The sequence below is a fragment of the Haliotis rubra genome, unplaced genomic scaffold, assembly GCF_003918875.1.
Source record: "Haliotis rubra isolate DU_JTF1 unplaced genomic scaffold, ASM391887v1 Scf457, whole genome shotgun sequence".
Taxonomy (NCBI): domain Eukaryota; kingdom Metazoa; phylum Mollusca; class Gastropoda; order Lepetellida; family Haliotidae; genus Haliotis; species Haliotis rubra.
The window spans coordinates 416,553-437,434 of NW_025767143.1; the positions used below are offsets into that span (position 1 = coordinate 416,553).

General features: G+C 41.1%; 1 protein-coding gene across 1 annotated transcript in view; it reads left to right on the forward strand.

Moving 5' to 3' along the window:
- LOC124290102 (tight junction protein ZO-1-like) overlaps positions 1 to 20,882 on the forward strand; it is a 110,185-nt gene that overhangs the window by 81,445 nt on the left and 7,858 nt on the right. The window contains 14 exon segments of the mRNA XM_046726788.1: positions 14,247 to 14,294; positions 14,628 to 14,752; positions 15,182 to 15,284; positions 15,445 to 15,535; positions 16,953 to 17,056; positions 17,504 to 17,543; positions 17,546 to 17,650; positions 17,864 to 18,094; positions 18,353 to 18,527; positions 18,914 to 19,100; positions 19,402 to 19,504; positions 20,022 to 20,073; positions 20,286 to 20,456; positions 20,712 to 20,857. Coding sequence (XP_046582744.1) covers positions 14,247 to 14,294; positions 14,628 to 14,752; positions 15,182 to 15,284; positions 15,445 to 15,535; positions 16,953 to 17,056; positions 17,504 to 17,543; positions 17,546 to 17,650; positions 17,864 to 18,094; positions 18,353 to 18,527; positions 18,914 to 19,100; positions 19,402 to 19,504; positions 20,022 to 20,073; positions 20,286 to 20,456; positions 20,712 to 20,857 — 1,681 coding nt within the window.

Consider the following 20,882-nt stretch of genomic DNA (forward strand, 5'->3'; position numbering starts at 1 on the left):
CTGTCATACCTTAAAGTTATATATATAATTTTTATAGTAACAAATAAAACCATTTAAGTTGAAAAGGAGCTCCAGTCAGAACCTGAGGGAATCTATACTTGCCTTATTTAGGGCTTTAGCATTGCGGAGAGGGCTGCACAGTATGGGAAATATTATGGTTCAGGAACTGTGAGACACATTACATAAACTCGTCCAGTATACAGTAGTAATAGTTCCACAGTGTGCAACTTTCCAAACTGCAGACTTCTGTTGTTAGTCATAAGTAACTGTTTGATGAGATGTGGAGTTTACTAAGAAACTGTAATCCCAAATATAACACATGTTTTGAATGTGAGTGCTTTAGTCCTTCTGTAGACTAAGGCTTAGTCTCTGAATATATATAATTTTGATAGTAACAAACAAGCCCATTTATATTGAAAAGGAGCCCTAGGGAGACCAGAGAACCTGACTAAATCTAGACTTGCTTTATTTAGGGCTTTAGCACTGCAGAGAGGGCTTGGCAGTAGGGAAAATAATGTGGTTCAGGGACTGTGAGACAGATTAGTCCTTCTGCTGTTACTCCTGAACCAGTATCAGAGGTGTTCAGAAATAGACCTGCACATTTGACCTCCTGTGATTACCTCACTGCTGACTTTCTGTCACATGAACACAGTAACTTGTCACAGAAGTTTACAAGTGTAAGAAGTTTAAGTGTATCTGGCTGTCGTTCTTGTACTATAATCTGTGTTGCGTGGTTGTTTCAGCTTAGTATCAAAACTCCCCCCAGTACATGGGTGATGAGAGGTGGATGGTTCTAGCTACCTTCCTCCAGACATGGAGGACATCAAACACAGGATTAACACTGGCGAGTGCTATGGACGTATCTAACGATCTCTTTTCTTGATGAGATAATCTGTGTGTTGTCCCAACAGTGACGGTACAACACCAAACATGGAGAATTTAAGCTTGAGATGCTATGGGTCTATCTAACGACCCTTTTTCTTCCACCAAGCCTGTCTTTATGTGAAGCCTTACACATGGGATAATCTGTGTCCATGTTTCTACAGTCAGTATCAAGTATCAATAGGATTAAAGGTGTTGATGCGGTGTATGTAGATAAATGGTTCAATAAATCCAAGCTAAGATTCTCTAACGACCCACTCTCTTCAACCAACACCGGTTTATTATGAACATTTTGATAATCTGTGTCCATGTTGTCTCTACTGTTAACATCAAATATAGTGTTTTTGCTATGGGTCCATCTAGCAGCCCACTCTCTTCAAGTAATCCTTATGTTGGCAAAACAGGCACAAGAAGCAATTGTCTCCTGGATAACTCGTAGTGGCAAATTCGGCCAGAATTGATACTACGAGTATACTTGTTAAAGGCAGTCAACGTGTTGCAAAAAGTATATTTTGATAGCAAGTAGCAGTGTAAATGTTCACACAACTGTCAGTTTCTAGTGCAAAATAACAATTTAAAGGTCAAGGATGCAAAAAAAAGTATGGATATATATATATCATCAGATAGAGTATAATGATTATCACTACAAGGATATATCATCAGATAGAGTATAATGATTATCACTACAAGGATATATCATCAGATGAAGAGTATAATGATTATCACTACAGGGATATATCATCAGATAGAGTATAATGATTATCACTACAAGGATATATCATCAGATAGAGTATAATGATTATCACTACAAGGATATATCATCAGATAGAGTATAATGATTATCACTATCAGATAGAGTATAATGATTATATACAAGGATATATCATCAGATAGAGTATGATTATCACTACAAGGATATATCATCAGATAGAGTATAATGATTATCACTACAAGGATATATCATCAGATAGAGTATAATGATTATCACTACAAGGATATATCATCAGATAGAGTATAATGATTATCACTACAAGGATATATCATCAGATATCATCAGATAGAGTATAATGATTATCACTACAAGGATATATCATCAGATAGAGATATATAATGATTATCACTATATCATCAGATAGGATATATCATCAGATATCATCAGATAGAGTATAATGATTATCACTACAAGGATATATCATCAGATAGAGTATAATGATTATCTACAAGGATATATCATGGAGTGATTATCACTAAGGATATATTATCAGATTATCATCACTACAGGGTATATATCATCAGATAGATATAATGATTATCACTCGAGTCTATGTAAATCTCTCTTGTATAGGGTAGCCTAGTGGTTTAAGCATTTGCTCGTCACCGGGTTCAATTCCCACATGGATATATCAATGTGTGAATCCCATTTGTGGTGTCCCTTGCTGTGATATTGCTGGATTATCATATTGCTCAGATAGAAAGTGATATATCATCAGATAGAGTATAATGATTATCATCAATCAGATAGAGTATAATGATTATCACTACAAGGATATATCATCTAAACTCACAAGGATATATCATCACTGTAAGCATTAAAACTGACCTGTCAATTCTGGTTGAGCTACACTAACGTTTAGTCTCTGAATATAAAACATGAAATTCTGTAAACATACTGGATATATAACTGGGCATGCAGAGCAGAGCTTGGTTTGTCTCCCCTATTATTCAGAGTAATTAAATCCATTGTTCAATTCTACAGTCATATTTTAAAATGACCATTTTAAAACATGCTTTTAATGAATCAATATAGATTGCCAAACACAAAGTTGGATGGTACTATAAACTCAGTTGCCTCTTAGATAAGTTTCACATCAAGGAAAGTAATCTTACTTCCTCTTCTGTACTGAAAGACCTCCAATTGAAATTTACAGACATGTTCCACTTATCTGTTCAAGATAATCCAAACACATTAAATTCAAGGAACAAACTTAGAACATATAGAAAATTTAAATCTGAAATCAACTTTGGTTGAGGGACTGTGAGACACTGACTATGGTTGATCAGCAACAGATGTGTGTTTGTAGTTATATATGTGTTGTACAGTCCTGTGACAATCAGATGGAAGTCTGTAGTATCTGCCTCACACAGTCGTGTTTCCCAGATGGAAGTCTGTAGTATCTGCCTCACACAGCGGTGTTTCCCAGATGGAAGTCTGTAGTATCTGCCTCACACAGCCGTGTTTCCCAGGGGTTTATTTATTTCATGTAAAAAACCAAAAGAATTCAAAGAATCCAACAAAGATTTCTTTAACATCAACTCCAACTGTACTACCCAGTCCTTTGTGTAATAGCTGTGTTGTTTCTGACAAGCAAGTATGTATGTTTGGTCAAAATGTAGAATAATGTCTTGTAATACGCAGAAAAAATGCCAGCACCCGAGACGCTTCATAACCTGGATTACATGCCAGATTCCGGGGTAAAAGGCAAAATATTTGTAGACATGATAGAAAAATGTGTGAAATGAGTGAATATGAGTTCAATTTTTTCTAAACCAATGAGTCTTAATTTTTATGAACTTTGAGCAGCATAGACACAATAGGGTTCAAGTATCACCTCTGGCTGCTCCCACGTACAGTGTACATTCATGGTAAGCTTAGTAAATAGCTCTCACTCTAGTTGGGTAGATACGCAGATTATCTACTCCATTTGCTGTCTGCCTCAGCTCTCTGTTGTGGCCTTTTGGAAATATTGTAGTAAAGAAAAATATTCGTTAATTAATGCTTTCTTTTTTTAATTTTTTTTTTAAACTTAACACACCCATGTATCAGTTTTACGATATGAATATACATGTTAATTAATGTTTGAACAAAATCATGTGACTTAATGGGCATGCCAATATTACTTAGATCAATTTGGATTCAATCAGTGATACGAGCAGTAAGAAGTCCACAACTTGGCATATGGCAGACATTGCCACCCCAATAGCTTCGTTCATGCTTCATTCTCCCCTCATTCTCCCCATATTGCTGTATCCACTGCCTCGTTAGTGCCCTGCCCGCTGTTGTCACAGTGATTGTGTATGACATATGGCCAGTAGAAGTCCTCCATCCAGGCTTTAGATGTACACAGGAGTTTCTCACCTTGGTATATCACTGTATATTTACAGTGTAGAGGAACACGTTCAGCCAGTGTTGTCACAGTGATGTCCTACAGTATACACCCATCAGGGCTTCCTACCTCTACCATCTGCCGTTTATACAATCAATTAACTAAACAGTTAATCTGTATTCTACTTGGAATGTGGAATAAACTTGATTCTGATTCATCTTCCATGATTTCAAATGACAGTAATCACATCAGAACGAACCAGCTGGCTTCTACCACGATAATGCTTAACAAATCACTAGCGATGTTAATATTATCACTAGCGATGTTAATATTATCACTAGCGATGTTAATATTATCACTAGCGATGTTAATATTATCACTAGCGATGTTAACATTATCACTAGCGATGTTAACATTATCACTAGTATCATGTTAATATCATCACTAGCGATGTTAATATCATCACTAGCGATGTTAATATCATCACTAGCGATGTTAATATTATCACTAGCGATGTTAATATCATCACTAGTGATGTTAATATTATCACTAGCGATGTTAATATTTGGGCAAAAGTACTTCTTCCTTAATTGTTAGCTGGAAGTTGAAATATAAAATGAACGCAATTTACACTTATTGGCTGCAGAAGACAGTTTTCCAGTTTGTTCATAATTCAAGTTATTTGTGTGAATTATTCAATACATTTAAGTTTGTACTTCTTTTCCAAATTCAATTTAGTGCTATTTAGTATACAAGTATGCTAGCTGTACATTGGAAATATGATATCTATATCTTTATTCTTCAGTATTTCTTTTGTTTGAGTTGGTCAGATCAAGGGACTTCCTGTTTTAGCAGGTAGCATGAAAGCAAAAATAATATGATGTTTGTTACAATGAGTGAGTGAGTTAATATCGGCAACTTTTCAGCCATATCGTGACGAGAACAATTAATAATTGTATTAGAGATCAATAAATTTAGAAAATAAATGGCTGTTGACGAAGAACAGTTAAACTACTAGTGTATCACAAATATCCATTTAAAACTAGTAATTAAATCTAAAATATTTTAATGAACTAGAAATGACAAGACAATGAAGTTAGATCACCATTCTAGGGTCCATGGGTGCTTGTTACAATGTCACACTCATTATAAACAGTATATGTAAATGTCTTACACAAAGTCCATGGTAAAAAGTACCAAAAAGTAGAAATACTCTTTTGACTGAATTCTGTATTGTTAACTAACTCCTGAGATGAATGCAATCTGTTTTTCAAATCCTTTGCAGCATCTCACTATGTATCAAAAGATTGATGTTTGAGCATCCATTGTTGGCAATTAATTTGATAGAAAAGCTTCAAAATCTGAAAGTGTATTGAGCGATGCAAAAAGCAAATTTTGTGGCATTTTCTTAATTATGGAAGAGCTACAGCTTCTGGAACTGTTCCACCATAAAGGTCTGGGACTGATGAATATACACTTGTGATGTCTGCATTACTTTCAGTGTGTTTGTCGGTAATTGATTCATGAGACACTGAACCTGATGATGTTCACATACAGGATGCATGACACTGCAACGACACTGTTTGATGACACTGTATGACGACACTGCTTGATGACACTGTTTGATGACACTATTTGATGACACTGTTTGATGACACTGCTTGACGACACTGCTTGACGACACTGCTTGATGACACTGTTTGATGACACTGTTTGACGACACTGTATGACGACACTGTTTGATGACAATGTTTGATGACACTGTATGACAACACTGCTTGATGACACTATTTGCTGCTGCAGCTTAGGACACCTCCAGTCTTGGAGTTCTAAATCCTTATTCTGGGTGTCATGTCTGTTTTACCAGAAACCATTTGTTCAGTCATGATGTAATGATATTAGAGGTGGTCTGCAACACCAGCTTATACTACCATATGATACATGCCAAGACCTCCGTAGCTAACCTATTTGATGTTTGAAACATTCTGTGAGCTGGAGTTTCCTGAGTTCAGGACACAGTCCGTACTGTGCCTTGACCAACACCATTGTTGATGGCGACCTCAAAATCGTAACTAGTAGCAATGGACGTAGAAAGTCATAATATTCACGTAAATGGTGACATCAAAGAAGATTGTTTTAAACCTTGAAAAATATAAACAGCTGTGTCTGGAAAAGAATATTTATTATTTACATTATGACAAATTTAGGCTGACTTAACATCTGGAATGGCGTCAGACAGATCCACAGACTTGATGACTGAATGGGGGTGAATACCGGGCGTGTCCTGGCCATATATGGAGATATGTGATATTGGAGATATGACGCTGACTGGCTGGTGAATAACACTGTGTCAATACTGTACGCTGGGTGGTTACGTCACTGTCGCCTTGGTGCACGGCATGAATGAAACATGGCAGTAGGACACTGAGATTGTCCGCCCTGCCTCATCACTGTTGTGTCCCCTTGCCTGGAGTTGGTCAAATATAGCTGACCGTCCACTTGAGACCGTTGTCATGAATACTAAGACTTTGCCGCACCTCACCAACACCAGATAATAGATCACAAATAATGTGCTAGCACCCGGAGCACCTTCTGATCAAGTGTGTGGAAACAGGCACTTTATAAATAGCCATCATTGTTATTGTTAAACAGTCAACAACTTGTAGTTACACATATTCTGCTATCAGCAGCATCAGAGGTATACAACAGTTCAACAAGATAATATTTATACAGATATATAAGATAGATACAGATATATAAGATAGATACAGATATATAATATTTATACAGATATATAAGATAGATACAGATATGTAAGATAGATACAGATATATAATATTTATGCAGATATATAAGATAGATACAGATATGTAAGATAGATACAGATATATAATATTTATACAGATATATAATATTTATACAGATATATAAGATAGATACAGATATATAAGATAGATACAGATATATAATATTTATACAGATATATAAGATAGATACAGATATGTAAGATAGATACAGATATATAATATTTATACAGATATATAATATTTATACAGATATATAAGATAGATACAGATATATAAGATAGATACAGATATACTATTTATACAGATATATACTATTTATACAGATATATAAGATAGATACAGATATATACCCAGATATATAAGATAGATACAGATATATACCCGGTAAGATAGATACAGATATATAAGATAGATACGATCATCGTGGACCAGGATGCAGGCATATATATATCACCAGGGTATCGATCAATACATGAGCAGATCACTATAAAGAGAGAATTAACTGATAGGTTTAAACAATGACATGAGGATTTTGCAAAATTTGGACATTTTTCTCAATATTCCCTGTCTTAGATTATTTCAAACTAGACTGCCAGGTGTTCCAACACAACATGCTAACCCTGCATACAGACTGTATGTATATGATATCGTTATTTTTTCAGTTTACAAAATATATTAGGTGTTTTCCAGTTTTAGATCTTTTGGAGGACATTTTCAATATATTTACAATGTTGATTTTCTATTGAAATACTATTATAATTATCAACAGAACTTATCGTATCTAAGTACAACCTATTTTCCTGTCTCACTGTTGTCAGTAAAGTGAGACAGTGGTGTAGGATAATGGCCTACATTGAAAGTATACACAAATGTGATTTTTCTTACCGAAATAAAACATTAATATTATTTTTTTTGAATCACAACATCACATATCTTTGCTCTATCTCATGCCCCTCCCCCTCTTGCCATAGCCCCAGGCTGCCACCCCACCCCTCCCCCTCCCCACCCCTCCCTCCCTCCCTTCAAAACATTCACACTTCCCAGTATAAACAAAACACCAGGCCAGGTCAGAGGTCAGCTCAGCTTCCACAGGTACTAATCTGATTGGCTAACATGGCCAGTACCTCTTTCTTCCTGTGCTGTGATTGGCTAAGTGTTTTGTCTATTTATAACCTAGTCAGGGAAAAGAACCAAGATAGATAGATATCTGTCATTGACAGTGAGAGACACAAGACCTTCTCTCCTCTCTCTCTCTGTGAACCATGTGCCTTGGATAATACTGGATATATAACACGTCAAGTGTACATTTCGCCAGTATGAGGATCAAGAGAAATATAGACTATATCGACAACCTTGGGGTGAGCATGTCACACTTTATCAAGCTCTTATGCAACAGTGCTGACAATGATTATATTTAGATGTGTATATATTTAGTAAGATTGTGATCATGATTCAATTTAATTTGATTAAAACTTATAATTTTTTATTTATAAGATATTTATTTATATATGACAATATTTTTTATAGTTTTGATGATTTTAAGTTTACAAATTTTTTGATAATTTTATGTTTTTGTGTTATTTGATATTTTCAGATCCGTATTTATCTTGTAGTTTTAAACGATATTCTTATGTTATCATGATGAGAAGTGCTTTGTGCATATCCCTGTGACGTGGAAAGACGCTATATAAATGGCCTATTATTATTATTATATCATCTCATAATACATAAGTAGAGTGAATGATTTTTATAAATTCACACAATTTAATAAATAAAATACAATGGGGATATTTGGAATTATTACAGATATATGAATTATAAAAATTGTTTTAGGAACTTGATGTTTTTTTATCAGCAAAATGTTGGGTGATTTAAATGAATCATTTTGACAATTGTCGCAGTAGTAATTATGGTACACGATTCCTGGCTGTGGTACTGTGACGTGTGTCAGGTAGACATTAGTTTGATCTATGCTGACAGTTGTGTTTGTCAATGGTACTTACATACCACCATAAAATGTCATTAATATTGAACAGGAGGATTTTTCCAAAAATATTCCAGACTCGTGTTTGATCCAAATCTTTTGGTAATGAATTAATGGTTTGACCTTAGGTCATGTTAATGAAAATGAATCATTTCGGTAACTGTGACAGTAATTATAGACGAACGTGCTGTATCCTAGTCTTACCTGCCATCGTACATACCGTTAGTCGCAGGTAGATGGCAGTAACTATGACAACAATGTCAATAGCCATCAGATCTCAGACAGATTGATCCAGATTCGCAACATCCAACACTTCCCACATCCAACCCACAAGCTGAATAATTAACCTGCACGCAAACACTTCCGAGCAGTTGCACGCAAACACTTCCGATTGGTCACAGTCTGAACACAGTCAGATGTTTCAATATTATGTTGTGTGTGTCATATTTGTATTTCATTCTTGATTAATTTTGGACTTCTTCTCCATCTTTTTTCCTTTGACACAGAATAGTTGTCTTTATTTTGGGGTTCATGTGTGTGTAACGCTTGAGTTTGAGGAATTAGAGTGATCAGTGTTACAAATCTTGCCAGATAACTCTATGTTGAATATTGTATTAGTTAAGCAGATACCTGGCACCAAACACCATGAAATTGACTTTCTTATGTTGTATAAACATTTAATGCAACTCGGAGCATAACGAGTATTTCAGGTGTTGCACTAACACAACAAGAACACTATCCCAGGGAAATAAAAATAACATTCTCTTGTGACCCTTGTTGAAATGTAGGTCACCGTGACACTGTTGAGATAATCCAGTAATCCTGTGATTGGTGAGACAAAGAGGGTGATAATCCCCGTATATAATAGGTAGTTAGAACAATGGCTGTGTACCGAGGCAGGTATTGTTGTCTTGAAACACAGAGGGAACAATACACGCTAATATCGTGGGAGAACTCCAGCAGAGAAACTGTAATAAAATTAGAAATTAGCAGCCTTTCTGTGATATAGTAACTCATTATAGTATTATACTCATTATCGAAGGCAATAAAATTTATGTGGTTGAAGTTAGGGAGATATATTGGTGAGATAAAAATATACTTTGATATATTGAGATGGATGTAGTTCCACGAAGGCCATGTTATTGTTGAGAGACACATTCCAGACATATGAGAGGGTGATAACACTCACGTAGAGGAAATAAATGTACCAGCCACATACCACACTCTGTCTTATCTCGTGTACACAGGGTGGGGGCAGCGGGGTGGAGGAAGTTAATACAGAGGTCAAGGATTTTAGGGAACTTTTACCAAATGTGATGTCAGGTGTTAGAATGTTGATATAGGCACCTGAATAGGTGTAATGTAGATAGATCACTATGTCAAGAACCTGTTGATTGTCTAAAACACCTGCTGATTGTCTAAAGCTCCAGCTAAGGTAGACTGGTGAATCATGATTGAGTAAAGCATTTGAGTAGATGTAATTTTGATTAATGATTGTTTATATCTTGTGTTGATTGTGTGGAGCACCTGTTGATTGTGTTGATTACCTGAGTAATACATCGCCGTGTCACAGTGGATACAGTGATGTGATCACAGCTGATGTCTTGATCTGCACTCAGTGTTGTTGACACAACAGGAGGATCACCACCTGGTAACTGGGGGGATAATCTGGGGGAGAGTTGCTGGGGGACTAACTTACTCAATTAGAAATCAAATTGAAGTTCTGCTGCAGTGTCAGGGAGAGACTGTGAATCTAAAGTCACTTTCTGATGTTGAATGTCAAGCTTATGGCACAGTGCCAGAACCGACGCCTGCTACCATCTTCTGACATTCACTTCTTGGCTGAGTTTTTGGAAATTTTACAAAAATCACCTCAGGAATGAATGGTATAAAAACAGAGGACTGTATAATATCTTGTTTTATCACAATTTTTGAAAACGTCCTCATTACCAACAGCTGCCTTTACAGTTGTGGCCGATAGCTGGTAAAATATCTCATAAATACTGTGGATGAAGTAAGACTCGTGATGGTGCAGTGTCCAGGTTATTTATGGTGCATCTCATCACTCAAGGCAGATGCACCACCTGTAGACGTCGACCTACCTACAGCGCCACCTGGGTGCCTGCCAACACTACCAGATGGCACCACTGGATGCTGCAACTGGGGGCAGTGACTGAAACATGGAATAGTGATTAATTACCCTATCTACATTTCCTGCACATGTAGCTTAACAAGACAAATATCTAAAATAACACTGCAAAATTTTAATCGTCATATACCTTACTATTGCTATCAACTGTTCCATTGTATTTGAATCGTCTGAGTATCTCAACAACATTGGCATGCTATGAAACAAATAGAATTTCAAAACTAGTTTCTGTTGTGTAAGATAAAGCTATAGATAGTGCTGATGTAGCAGTTCTGATGATCGCCCCATGATGAGGGATTCACTGTAGAGGTCAGCATGACATTTCACGCCTCACCTGACAAGAGGGTCATCATTCACGACCATGAAAGTCATTTGATCAAAACAAACCCCTTCCAGGTGATCTGGCCTCCCATTGTCCAACATGCTCATCTTGCCCCATCTCAGCTTGACCAGACAAAACCAGCAGCCCTGTTTACAGCATAATTACCTGTAATTACCTGTAATTACCGCGGTCAGACTGGCCACATGGCTACTGGCTGCAGTGTTTGATCCCTGCTGTACTTACAGGTAATCCCACATCAAAGACACCATAGACTCCAAGTGCTGGCTTTGTGTGGGTGTAATCAGTGCTTCTGTGCCGGTCACGCCAAGTCAATACTGTTATCTTTCCAATCTCAGTCTCTAATCTCTGTGATGTGGGTTTATCTCTCTAATACTACCAAATATTGATCTACAAAGAGAAACATTTGCTTGGGATTACTAACATTAGGTCAGAGGTTTCAATACGGGTCATTGTTTTGGTTCACAGAACCATCAAATGTATACTGAGCTGAATTTATTATTAAGACTCTCTGTGATTTATATAATCTGCACCCCTGCAGGCATGAATCACTTCACCCATTGCCAGATCTCACAGCTGGGGAATCCCCTTGTCAGATAGTCTATATATAGATCTGATGGTCTAAGTTCAGCCCAGTGTGTGGCCATGTCTCCACCTCAGGGTGGTAATCAGGGTGGAAGTATTACCGTATAGATCCCCAGCCCCCAAAGTGGCTCAAGTGGCTGCACAATGAGAGTGGAGGTAGGTGGGTTGTGATGTTTCACGCTCCCCAGGAGCTCTCATTGTCGCCTACTTATGTTAGTGATCACGTCAGCAGGTGCTTGTTAAACTGCTCGCTTGACAGGCTACTGGTGTGGTGGGCCTTGCTGTTAGGACACAAGTTATTTATGTTATACTGCATGTTGCCTCCTCATGGGAGATTATGATTATATCCAGATTTGATTCGAAATTTAAGCCTCAGAGTGAAATTTTAATTAGCATTGGCTACATTTTGTAAGTTTGGTTTGAAGTTGATACATTTACGCAAAACCCCAGATTTATAGATACATATTGATGAACACCTTCATGGATTTGGAATGTGAGCTTTGATAGTTCAATATCTTACTTTTGAATGTTTTTAGAATTCATCTACAGCTAGCTTTACCCTAGACACATATACTTGGGCAGTCCCTTTGATTGTGTGTAGAGACAATGCTAAGAGATGATTAGGGGAAAAATGATGGCACCGCTTCATCTGCTTATTGAAGTGGTAGTTGCCTGATGTGCTTGCTTGAAGATGGTGGGGATTATAGCTCCGTATCCCACACCAATGAATCAACTAAGATTCTCCGTAATACAGTATCAACAATACAGGCTGCAATTATTGAGTTTCCTGCTGGGGAAGGTGGAGGTTGGCGTTGGGGCGGTTCATGGTGTCGGAGGGGTCATAGTATCAGGGCTTATAGATTTACAGCCCCCATAGACAGCCTTCTCTGTGACATGAGAAACATTTGTAGTTGATGTGGAAATTACTTGGTCCACAACCAGTCATGATGGACGATATCTGATTGATGATGGATGATGTCAAGTAGGTGATAATAGAAGAAATATGCCTATGACATAATTATCAACATACGTCAGTATATCATCTGTGTTATAACAAATGGCTGATGGTGTTATGTGCCACCACAAGAATACATATATGTGAGATGTGTCTCCATTGAGAAACATGGGAATAGACACTATAGGAATACATACTAGTACATGTGAGATGTGTCTCCGTTATGGGAATAGACACTATAAGAATACATACTAGTACATGTGAGATGTGTCTCCGTTATGGGAATAGACACTATAGGAATACATACTAGTACATGTGAGATGTGTCTCCGTTATGGGAATAGACACTATAGGAATACATACTAGTATATGTGAGATGTGTCTCCGTTGAGAAACATGGGAATAGACACCGGCCTGATCTGCCGACAGCCATGTAGCCAGGTACTCCACAACCTTCTTGTATCTGGTTGTGATACCAACATTGATAAGTCTTTGATCTTGAAGTACCTTGGCTTATCTGCCTGCTGTAATGTGATGTAATACCAGGGCATGGCATGTGTTGTATACAGGCAGTTATCTCCCAGTAATGGAAGCGTTATATTCTGTTTCACAACTCTCTGTAACTTACACTGTGTGATGTAAATGTTGACCTTTCATATCATTAACACTATTTCTGTAGTGCCTACATATCATGCAGGACATAGACTGTCTCCTTGCTGCACTGCTGCTGATGGTTTACTATTGTTGTTATCTCCACACTGTCCAGCTTATGCTGTGATGTAATGGTCTGATGTAAGACTGCGGTTGTACTGTCTGTTGTATACAGTCTGTTATCACCTAGGATGGAGGCGTTACAGCTTGTATCAACACACTGATTATGATGTTTGTAACAAGTATGGATTATAAAGATAACTGTGGTTAGTTTGTCTTTGTTGTGATCCGAGCTATCACAGAGATATGGCAAGAATTACACAGGCAGGGTTGTGGAGAGATTCCGAGTGTTGACAGTTGGTAGCCACTGATACACTTGACCTTATATAGCTGTATAGACACAAACACAAACACAGAACTGTGCCTGGAGACGAGGACAGACGTGTGTACGTTGTACCTGTGTGTACCAGTTGGGGTACAGAGGTGTCGTTGTACCTGTGTGTACCAGTTGGGGTACAGAGGAACACATCAGCTTGTGTGATGAGGATACATATGTGTACCAGCTGTACCAGTACCAGGGTACGCAGATCCCACCTCAGGGGCACCTGCATGTGGGCATCTGGAAGAGACATGGGATCTACCCATCTCAAGGTAACCTGAGTGTCAACCACTGTGATACAAGTTCCTGGGAATGGGATTGTTTTGTTTCTGTTCTGCATGTTTGTCCAGTCCCATGTGCAGTCCCGTGTGTTTCTGTTCAGCCCCCTAATGTGAGATGTTCATGTTTCAGAGTGGAGACAATGTGATATGGGAGACACATAGAGTCAGCCTCACCAAGGTGAGTACCTTGCAGTGAGGGATATTGTAGCCAGCCCTCATCACTAGGGCCTGATGGCTCAGTTCCTTATACCCTGTACAGAGTTATGTCCCTTTCATGTGCCAGGATCCTATCATAAACCCGAGATATCTGTTGTATCAACTTCCACATGGAATGTCTCATGTTCTATGAACAGCTGATGGAAACTTTAACATACTGGGTATTTCAAGTGTAGCTCTAACACAAGAACAGAAGAATATTGTTCTGTAGTGACGCCTTGAGACCTGTGGTCAGGTTCTCCCTTGACATCTGGAGATCTATGTCACCTGTCTATGATGTTTGTCCTCGTTGCAGGTTCCAGGTTTCGGTTTCGGGATAGCTGTCAGTGGCGGCAGGGACAGTCCACACTTCGCTAATGGCGACCCCTCCATCGCCATCTCCGACGTCCTGAAGGCAGGCCCAGCTGAGGGCAGACTACAGTAAGTATATAGACAGGATATATCAACAGGATACATCAGCGGGATGTACACACATACAAAAATATATAGTCATAATATTGTCATTGTATGTATTGACATTTAGTATAATATTGAATATCTGTTTGGATATGGTGGCTATGATGATGTGTAGATGGACCCGGGTTATTCAACAGGGATGAAAGAACAACATCATTATTGCAGCTTCATGCAGTTATGGCAATTTTCCACTGATCCACAGATTTCCGCCAATTTTATTTCAAGTTGATGAATTCTGTGAATCGTCTGAACCCTCCATTCGATGACACAATATTAAGTTTTCAGCTGAAAATAGATTTTCCCGTTGCCATTCCCGTTCCTGTGAACATTTTGTAAATAACTGTGAGTGTCAGTCTGCATGTTACTGTAACATATCCTCCTCCCATGTTACAGAGTCAATGATCGTATCGTCACTGTCAACAATATATCCCTGGAGAATGTGGAACATGTCACAGCCATCGCTGTCCTGCGCGACAGCGGCAACACAATCAACCTGGTGGGTAGCCGTATGTTGAATATTTCCCTCCAGCTCACAAGTCCTGGTTCTGCAGGATGATTCACACAGAATGAAATACTGAGAAGCCGGGCTCCCACATTTGGCTTTCGTGAAATGTTCTAGAACTGAATCCTTATCGTTATTAATCCTTATATTACAGGTTGTGCGGCGACGGATCGTGCTGCCGACAGGGCTGGAGACAGAAACCCCACCCCTCAAAGTTACCTTGGGTAAAAAGGGAAAGAAAGACGGTAAGACATGTTGTTCTCCTCCATTGTTGGTAACATTGATGGTGTGCTGCACTCCTTGTTCTCCTCCTTATTCTCCTGTGCAAACTGCACTCCTTGTCTCCTCTCGCCCACTCTCCTCGCCCACTCCTTTCCGCCTCTCCGCCCTCCTTACTCTCCTTACTCTCCTTACTGTGCCCTCCTTGCTCTCGCCCGTCCTTGCTCTCCTTACCTCCTTCCTCTCGCCTCGCCTTGCCTCCTTGCTCTCCTTCTCTCCTTACCTCCTCCTCCTCCATGCCTCCTTACACTCCTTCCTTGTCTCATACCTCATACACTCCTCCACTTCACTCCCTCTCCCTTTACTCTCCTTACACTTACTACTCCTTGCCGCCCCACTTACTGCTTATATCCTCTCCTTACCAGCCTCCTTACCTCCTTACTCCTCCTTCCTTACCTCCTGCCTTACTCCTTCTTACTCTCCTTACCTCATACTCTCCTTACTCTCCTTACACCTTACTCTCCTTACACTCCCTTACCTCCTCACCTCCTTTTCTCCTTACTCTCCTTACTCTCCTTTCTCCCACACTCCTTACTCACTCTCCTTACTCTCCTTACCTCCTTACCTCCTTACACTCCCTTACCTTACCTCCTTACCTCCTTACTCTCCTTACTCTCCTTACTCGCCACTCTCCTTACTCTCCTTACTCTCCCACCTCCTTACTCGCCTCCTTACTCTCCTTACACCTTACTCTCCTTACTTCGCCTTACTCTCGCCTTACTCTCCTTACTCTCCTTACTCCTTACTCTCCTTACTCTCCTTACACTTTACCTCCCCTTTGGCTCCTTACTCTCCTTACTCGCCTTACTCGCCTTACTCTCCTTACGCTACTTACTCTCCTTACACTCCTTACTCTCCTTACACTCCTTACTCTCCTTACTCTCCTCTCCTTACACTCCTTACACTTCTTTCACTCCTTGGGGCGGTGGGGTAGCCTAATGGTTAAAGCGTTGGCTCGTCACGCCGAAGACCCGGGTTCGAATTCCCACATGGGTACAATGTGTAAAGCCCATTTCTGGTGTCCCCCGCCGTGATGTTGCTGGAATATTGCTAATAGCGGCGTAAAACCAAACTCAGTCAGTCAGTCTTTCACTCCTTACTCTTCTTTCACTCCTTACTCTCCTTACGTTCCTTACCCTTGCAGCAGCCACACTGAGGATGATGACCCGTGATGTAGATGTGAAGACTGACGTAGTGTTCTGTGTGTCAGAGGGGTGGTGGGGTAGCCTAGTGGTTAAAGCGTTCACTTTTCACACTGAAGACCCGTTTTCAATTCCCCACATGGGTACAATGTGTGATGCCCATTTCTGGTCTCCCTGCTGTGATATTGCTGAATTATTTCTAAAAATGGCTAAAACCATTCTCACTCACTCTCTGTTTCAGACTTTGGGGTGGTGCTGGGCTGCAAGTTCTTCGTGAAGGAGGTGCTGCCCCACAGTCTGGCCGCCCAGGAGGGCGCGGTTAAGGAGGGGGACACGGTGCTCAAGGTCAGTTTCTGCTCTGTATGGTGGAGAGTGTCATGGGGAGCTGTTTGCCGATACACCTAGAAAATTAACTTATGGAATATAATGTCTTTCAGTGGCATTTAGAAGTTGAACATTGATGTCCAAGATATTTTTATGGATTAAACTTCTTTTTTAATTTCCCTCACGACGTTTCGAGACCATTCCAGGTCCCTTCATCAGGTGAACCCCTTACTCTCCCTTACACTCCTTATTCACCTGATGAAGGGACCTGGAATGGTCTCGAAACGTCGTGAGAGAAATTAAAAAAGAAGTTTAATCCATAAAAATATCTTGGACGTTATGGAATATAGTCAAGTTTGAAATGTACCTATTACCAAGGCTGGTAGTTTGCCTGCTGTCATGTGATCATCAGGAAGAAATTGTAAATTACGGCTGATGTTTGTGACCTGTTTTCTTGTGGCTCCACAGATCAACAACACCCCAATAGACAATCTGTCTCTTACCGATGCACGAGACTCATCGAGAAGACCAAAGACAAACTGCAGCTCATCATTACCAAGAAGAAAACGATTGACGACAGACACAAGCGCCAGAACAGTCAGCTCAAGGAGGAAGGTTAGAGACATAGTTGCATCAACATGTGGGAGTGTTAGGAAAGGGAGGTAACTCCATCCTCGAGTACATGTCCGAGTACATGTGGGGAAAGGGAGGTAACTACACATCTGAATACGTGTGATGGAAGGGAGGTAATTCCTTCAAGTCAATTCACTTTTCAGTACACCTCTCCGGACAATTCAAGTCAATTCAGTTCTCACTTCTCCTTCCCAGAAATCCTGGCCGGCTACTCCAGCTTGCGGAGACAACACGACAAAGACGACATCAACATCTACCGCCCCAGCGTGCGCTCCGAGGATGACATCTTCAAGCCAGGAACCCTCCCTCGCGACAAAGGGCTCCCACACGGGGCATATCCAAACTCAGATCACGCCCGGTATGACGGGAGATACGTCCTAGACAATGAGCCACCGCCACGCCCGCCACTGCCCACAGGATTTGACGGTAAGTGACGAACTTCGGCTGTGGCAGAAATCTGGTTTGTTGCAAGTTCCATACTGTAATACTAGTAATAGTTATTTTCTGCTGATCAAACACTGAACTTTCAAACCTTGGCCCTGTGCACCGTCGCTACCAAAGCTATTTATGGGAACCTGTTGAACCTTGGCTGTACGGTCAGTGTGGTCATTGACTGGGAGACTGGTCAGTGTGTGAATGGAGACTCAGCAAGCACCTGCATGTCATGTGATCCTCATGTTGCAGACTCCTCGCCAGACTCACGCAGTCCAGTGTCAGGAGACAGTTACCAGCGGAAGGATGGTTACTATAGCGACCGTGAGAGTGGGACAAGACGTGAGACACGCTTAGATGATGATAGGCGTGGACCCAATATGACAGATGAAGATGATGACGTCTTCTCAGGGACAAGGCATGAAGAGTAAGTAGGCTTGGAGAGTATGTAGGTGCGAGTAGGCATGAAATAGTAAGTAGGCTTGGAGAGTATGTAGGTGCGAGTAGGCATGAAATAGTAAGTAGGCTTGGAGAGTATGTAGGTGCGAGTAGGCATGAAATAGTAAGTAGGCTTGGAGTATGGTAGTGGGCATGAAATAGTAAGTAGGCTTGGAGAGTATGTAGGTGCGAGTAGGCATGAAATAGTAAGTAGGCTTGGAGAGTATGTAGGTGCGAGTAGGCATGAAATAGTAAGTAGGCACTGAGCAACAAATCAAGTTTGTCCTGATAGATTTCCAGGCTGTATATTTCCGGGGGTTCTCAAGGGAGGCAGTTCCACTGATTGACGGACCTTGACGGACCTTGTTGTTACAGGCGGTACGTGGGTCTAAGGAAGGATGTACGTCCGGACCCTCGCAGTGTGGTCTTCATCAAGGACAAGACGTACGGTCTGGGGCTGAGTCTTGCTGGCGGCAACGCTACTGGGATCTTCATAGCGTCGGTCCAGCCCGGCAGCGCTGCAGAGAGAGAGGGCCTGTGTGAAGGGGACCAGATACTCAGGGTAGGCTATGATAACGTAATACAGTAGAACACGGATGTAGCGAACTCCAAGGGACCAAGAAATTTAGTTAAGCTATATCCGTGTTAAGCTATAACAATGGACACTGGTGGTCTTACACTTCTCGGTGCTCAAGTAATTCTCTTTCTCGAGAAAGCCATCATCTTGGTTCCAATATGATCCTCACCCTGGTTATGCATGTATTCATCACCTGTCACAGCCAGCTTGTGACAGTTTAATATGTTGTTGTAACATGAACCCATGAAGGACCTGTGTATAACCAGTTGGTGACTGCTGTGTTCAGGCTAATGTCCAGGAGATCACAGGGCTGACCAGGGAGGAGGCGGTGGCGTTCCTCAAGTCACTGGAGGGCAAGGTCACCATCACAGTGCAGTACAGGAAGGAAGGTGAGACTCAGGCACAGGGGCGGGCGGGCGGGCGGTGAAGGGCAAGGTCACCATCACAGTGCAGGGTGGGAAGGAAGGTGAGACTGAGGCATGAACCCATGGGGTGGTGTGTGGGTGTGATGGGGCGAGGCTGGGCAAGGTCACCATCACAGTGCAGTACGGTGTGTGAAGGTGAGACTCAGGTGGAGATGCGGTGTGTGTGATGGTGGGCGGTGTGTGATGGTGTGGAGCAGTGTGTGCGGGGTGCGGGTGGTGGGGTGGTGTGTGATGGGTGGCGGGCGGGCAGGGCGGTGTGTGATGGGGCGGTGCGTGATGGTGCAGTGATGTGTGCGGGCAGGCGGGTGTGATGGTGCGGGGTGGGGCGTGTGTGTGATGGTGCGGTGGGCGGTGTGTGATGAGTGTGGGGTGGGGCAGGGCGGGGCAGGGCAGCGTTGTTGTCACTTTAATAACACAAAGTCATTGCTCAAACCAGCACATGTACTTTGCTTGGCTTCTGTAACTGTTGTGTTTGTTTCAGAGTACGACAGAATTATGGCCAGCCACGAGGCCGGAGATGACTTCCATGTCAGGTACGTCACCGACTCTTACGTCTCTTTGGGTCCTAAAGAAAATAGGTATTTCCTCACATTAAGTACATATGTGTGTGAAAGTATTCTCAGTAAAAAATATATAAGTTTATGAAATAAAACAATAGAATGGAATTTAAATTCAAATCTTGACATATCGTACAGGTACTAGTGTCTATCTGTGTTACTATATGGTTCCTTCTCCCCGTGTCCAGGACACACTTCCAGTACGACCCCCAGGAGGCAGGGGACCACGGGTTTGCCATCGGGGACATCTTCCATGTGAAGGACACGCTGTTCCGGAGAGAGAGCGAGTCCTGGCTGGCTGTCAAGCTCGGCAAAAACAACCAGGAGTCAAAGAAGGGAACCATACCCAACAAGAAACGGTGAGTGACTTACCCTTGGTGCCCAAGAAGTTGTGAGTTTTCTCTTGGTTTCCCACTGAAAGGTGTGACTTACCTCCATATAGTCCCCAACAACAGGAGTGATGTCTTCAAGTGGGCTGACTGAAGAAGATCTAATGTGGTGTCTGTTTGTCCCGGATTTTGTGACAAGGAGAACTTCCCCAACAAGGGGCGTGGCAGTCTGTTGTCTGTCTGTTGTCTGTCTGTTGTCTGATATGTGATGTCTGTTGTCTCCAGGGCGGACATGCTGGCCCAGACACAGCAGCAGTCTAGCAGCGACAAGGAGAACTTCCCCAACAAGGGGCGTGGCAGTCTGTTCAAGCGGAAGGCAGCACGACGAGCCAAGTCTCTCGGCAAGGACCACTGGGAGGAGGTGATCTTCTGTAAGTCTTCACGTTAAGTCTTCAT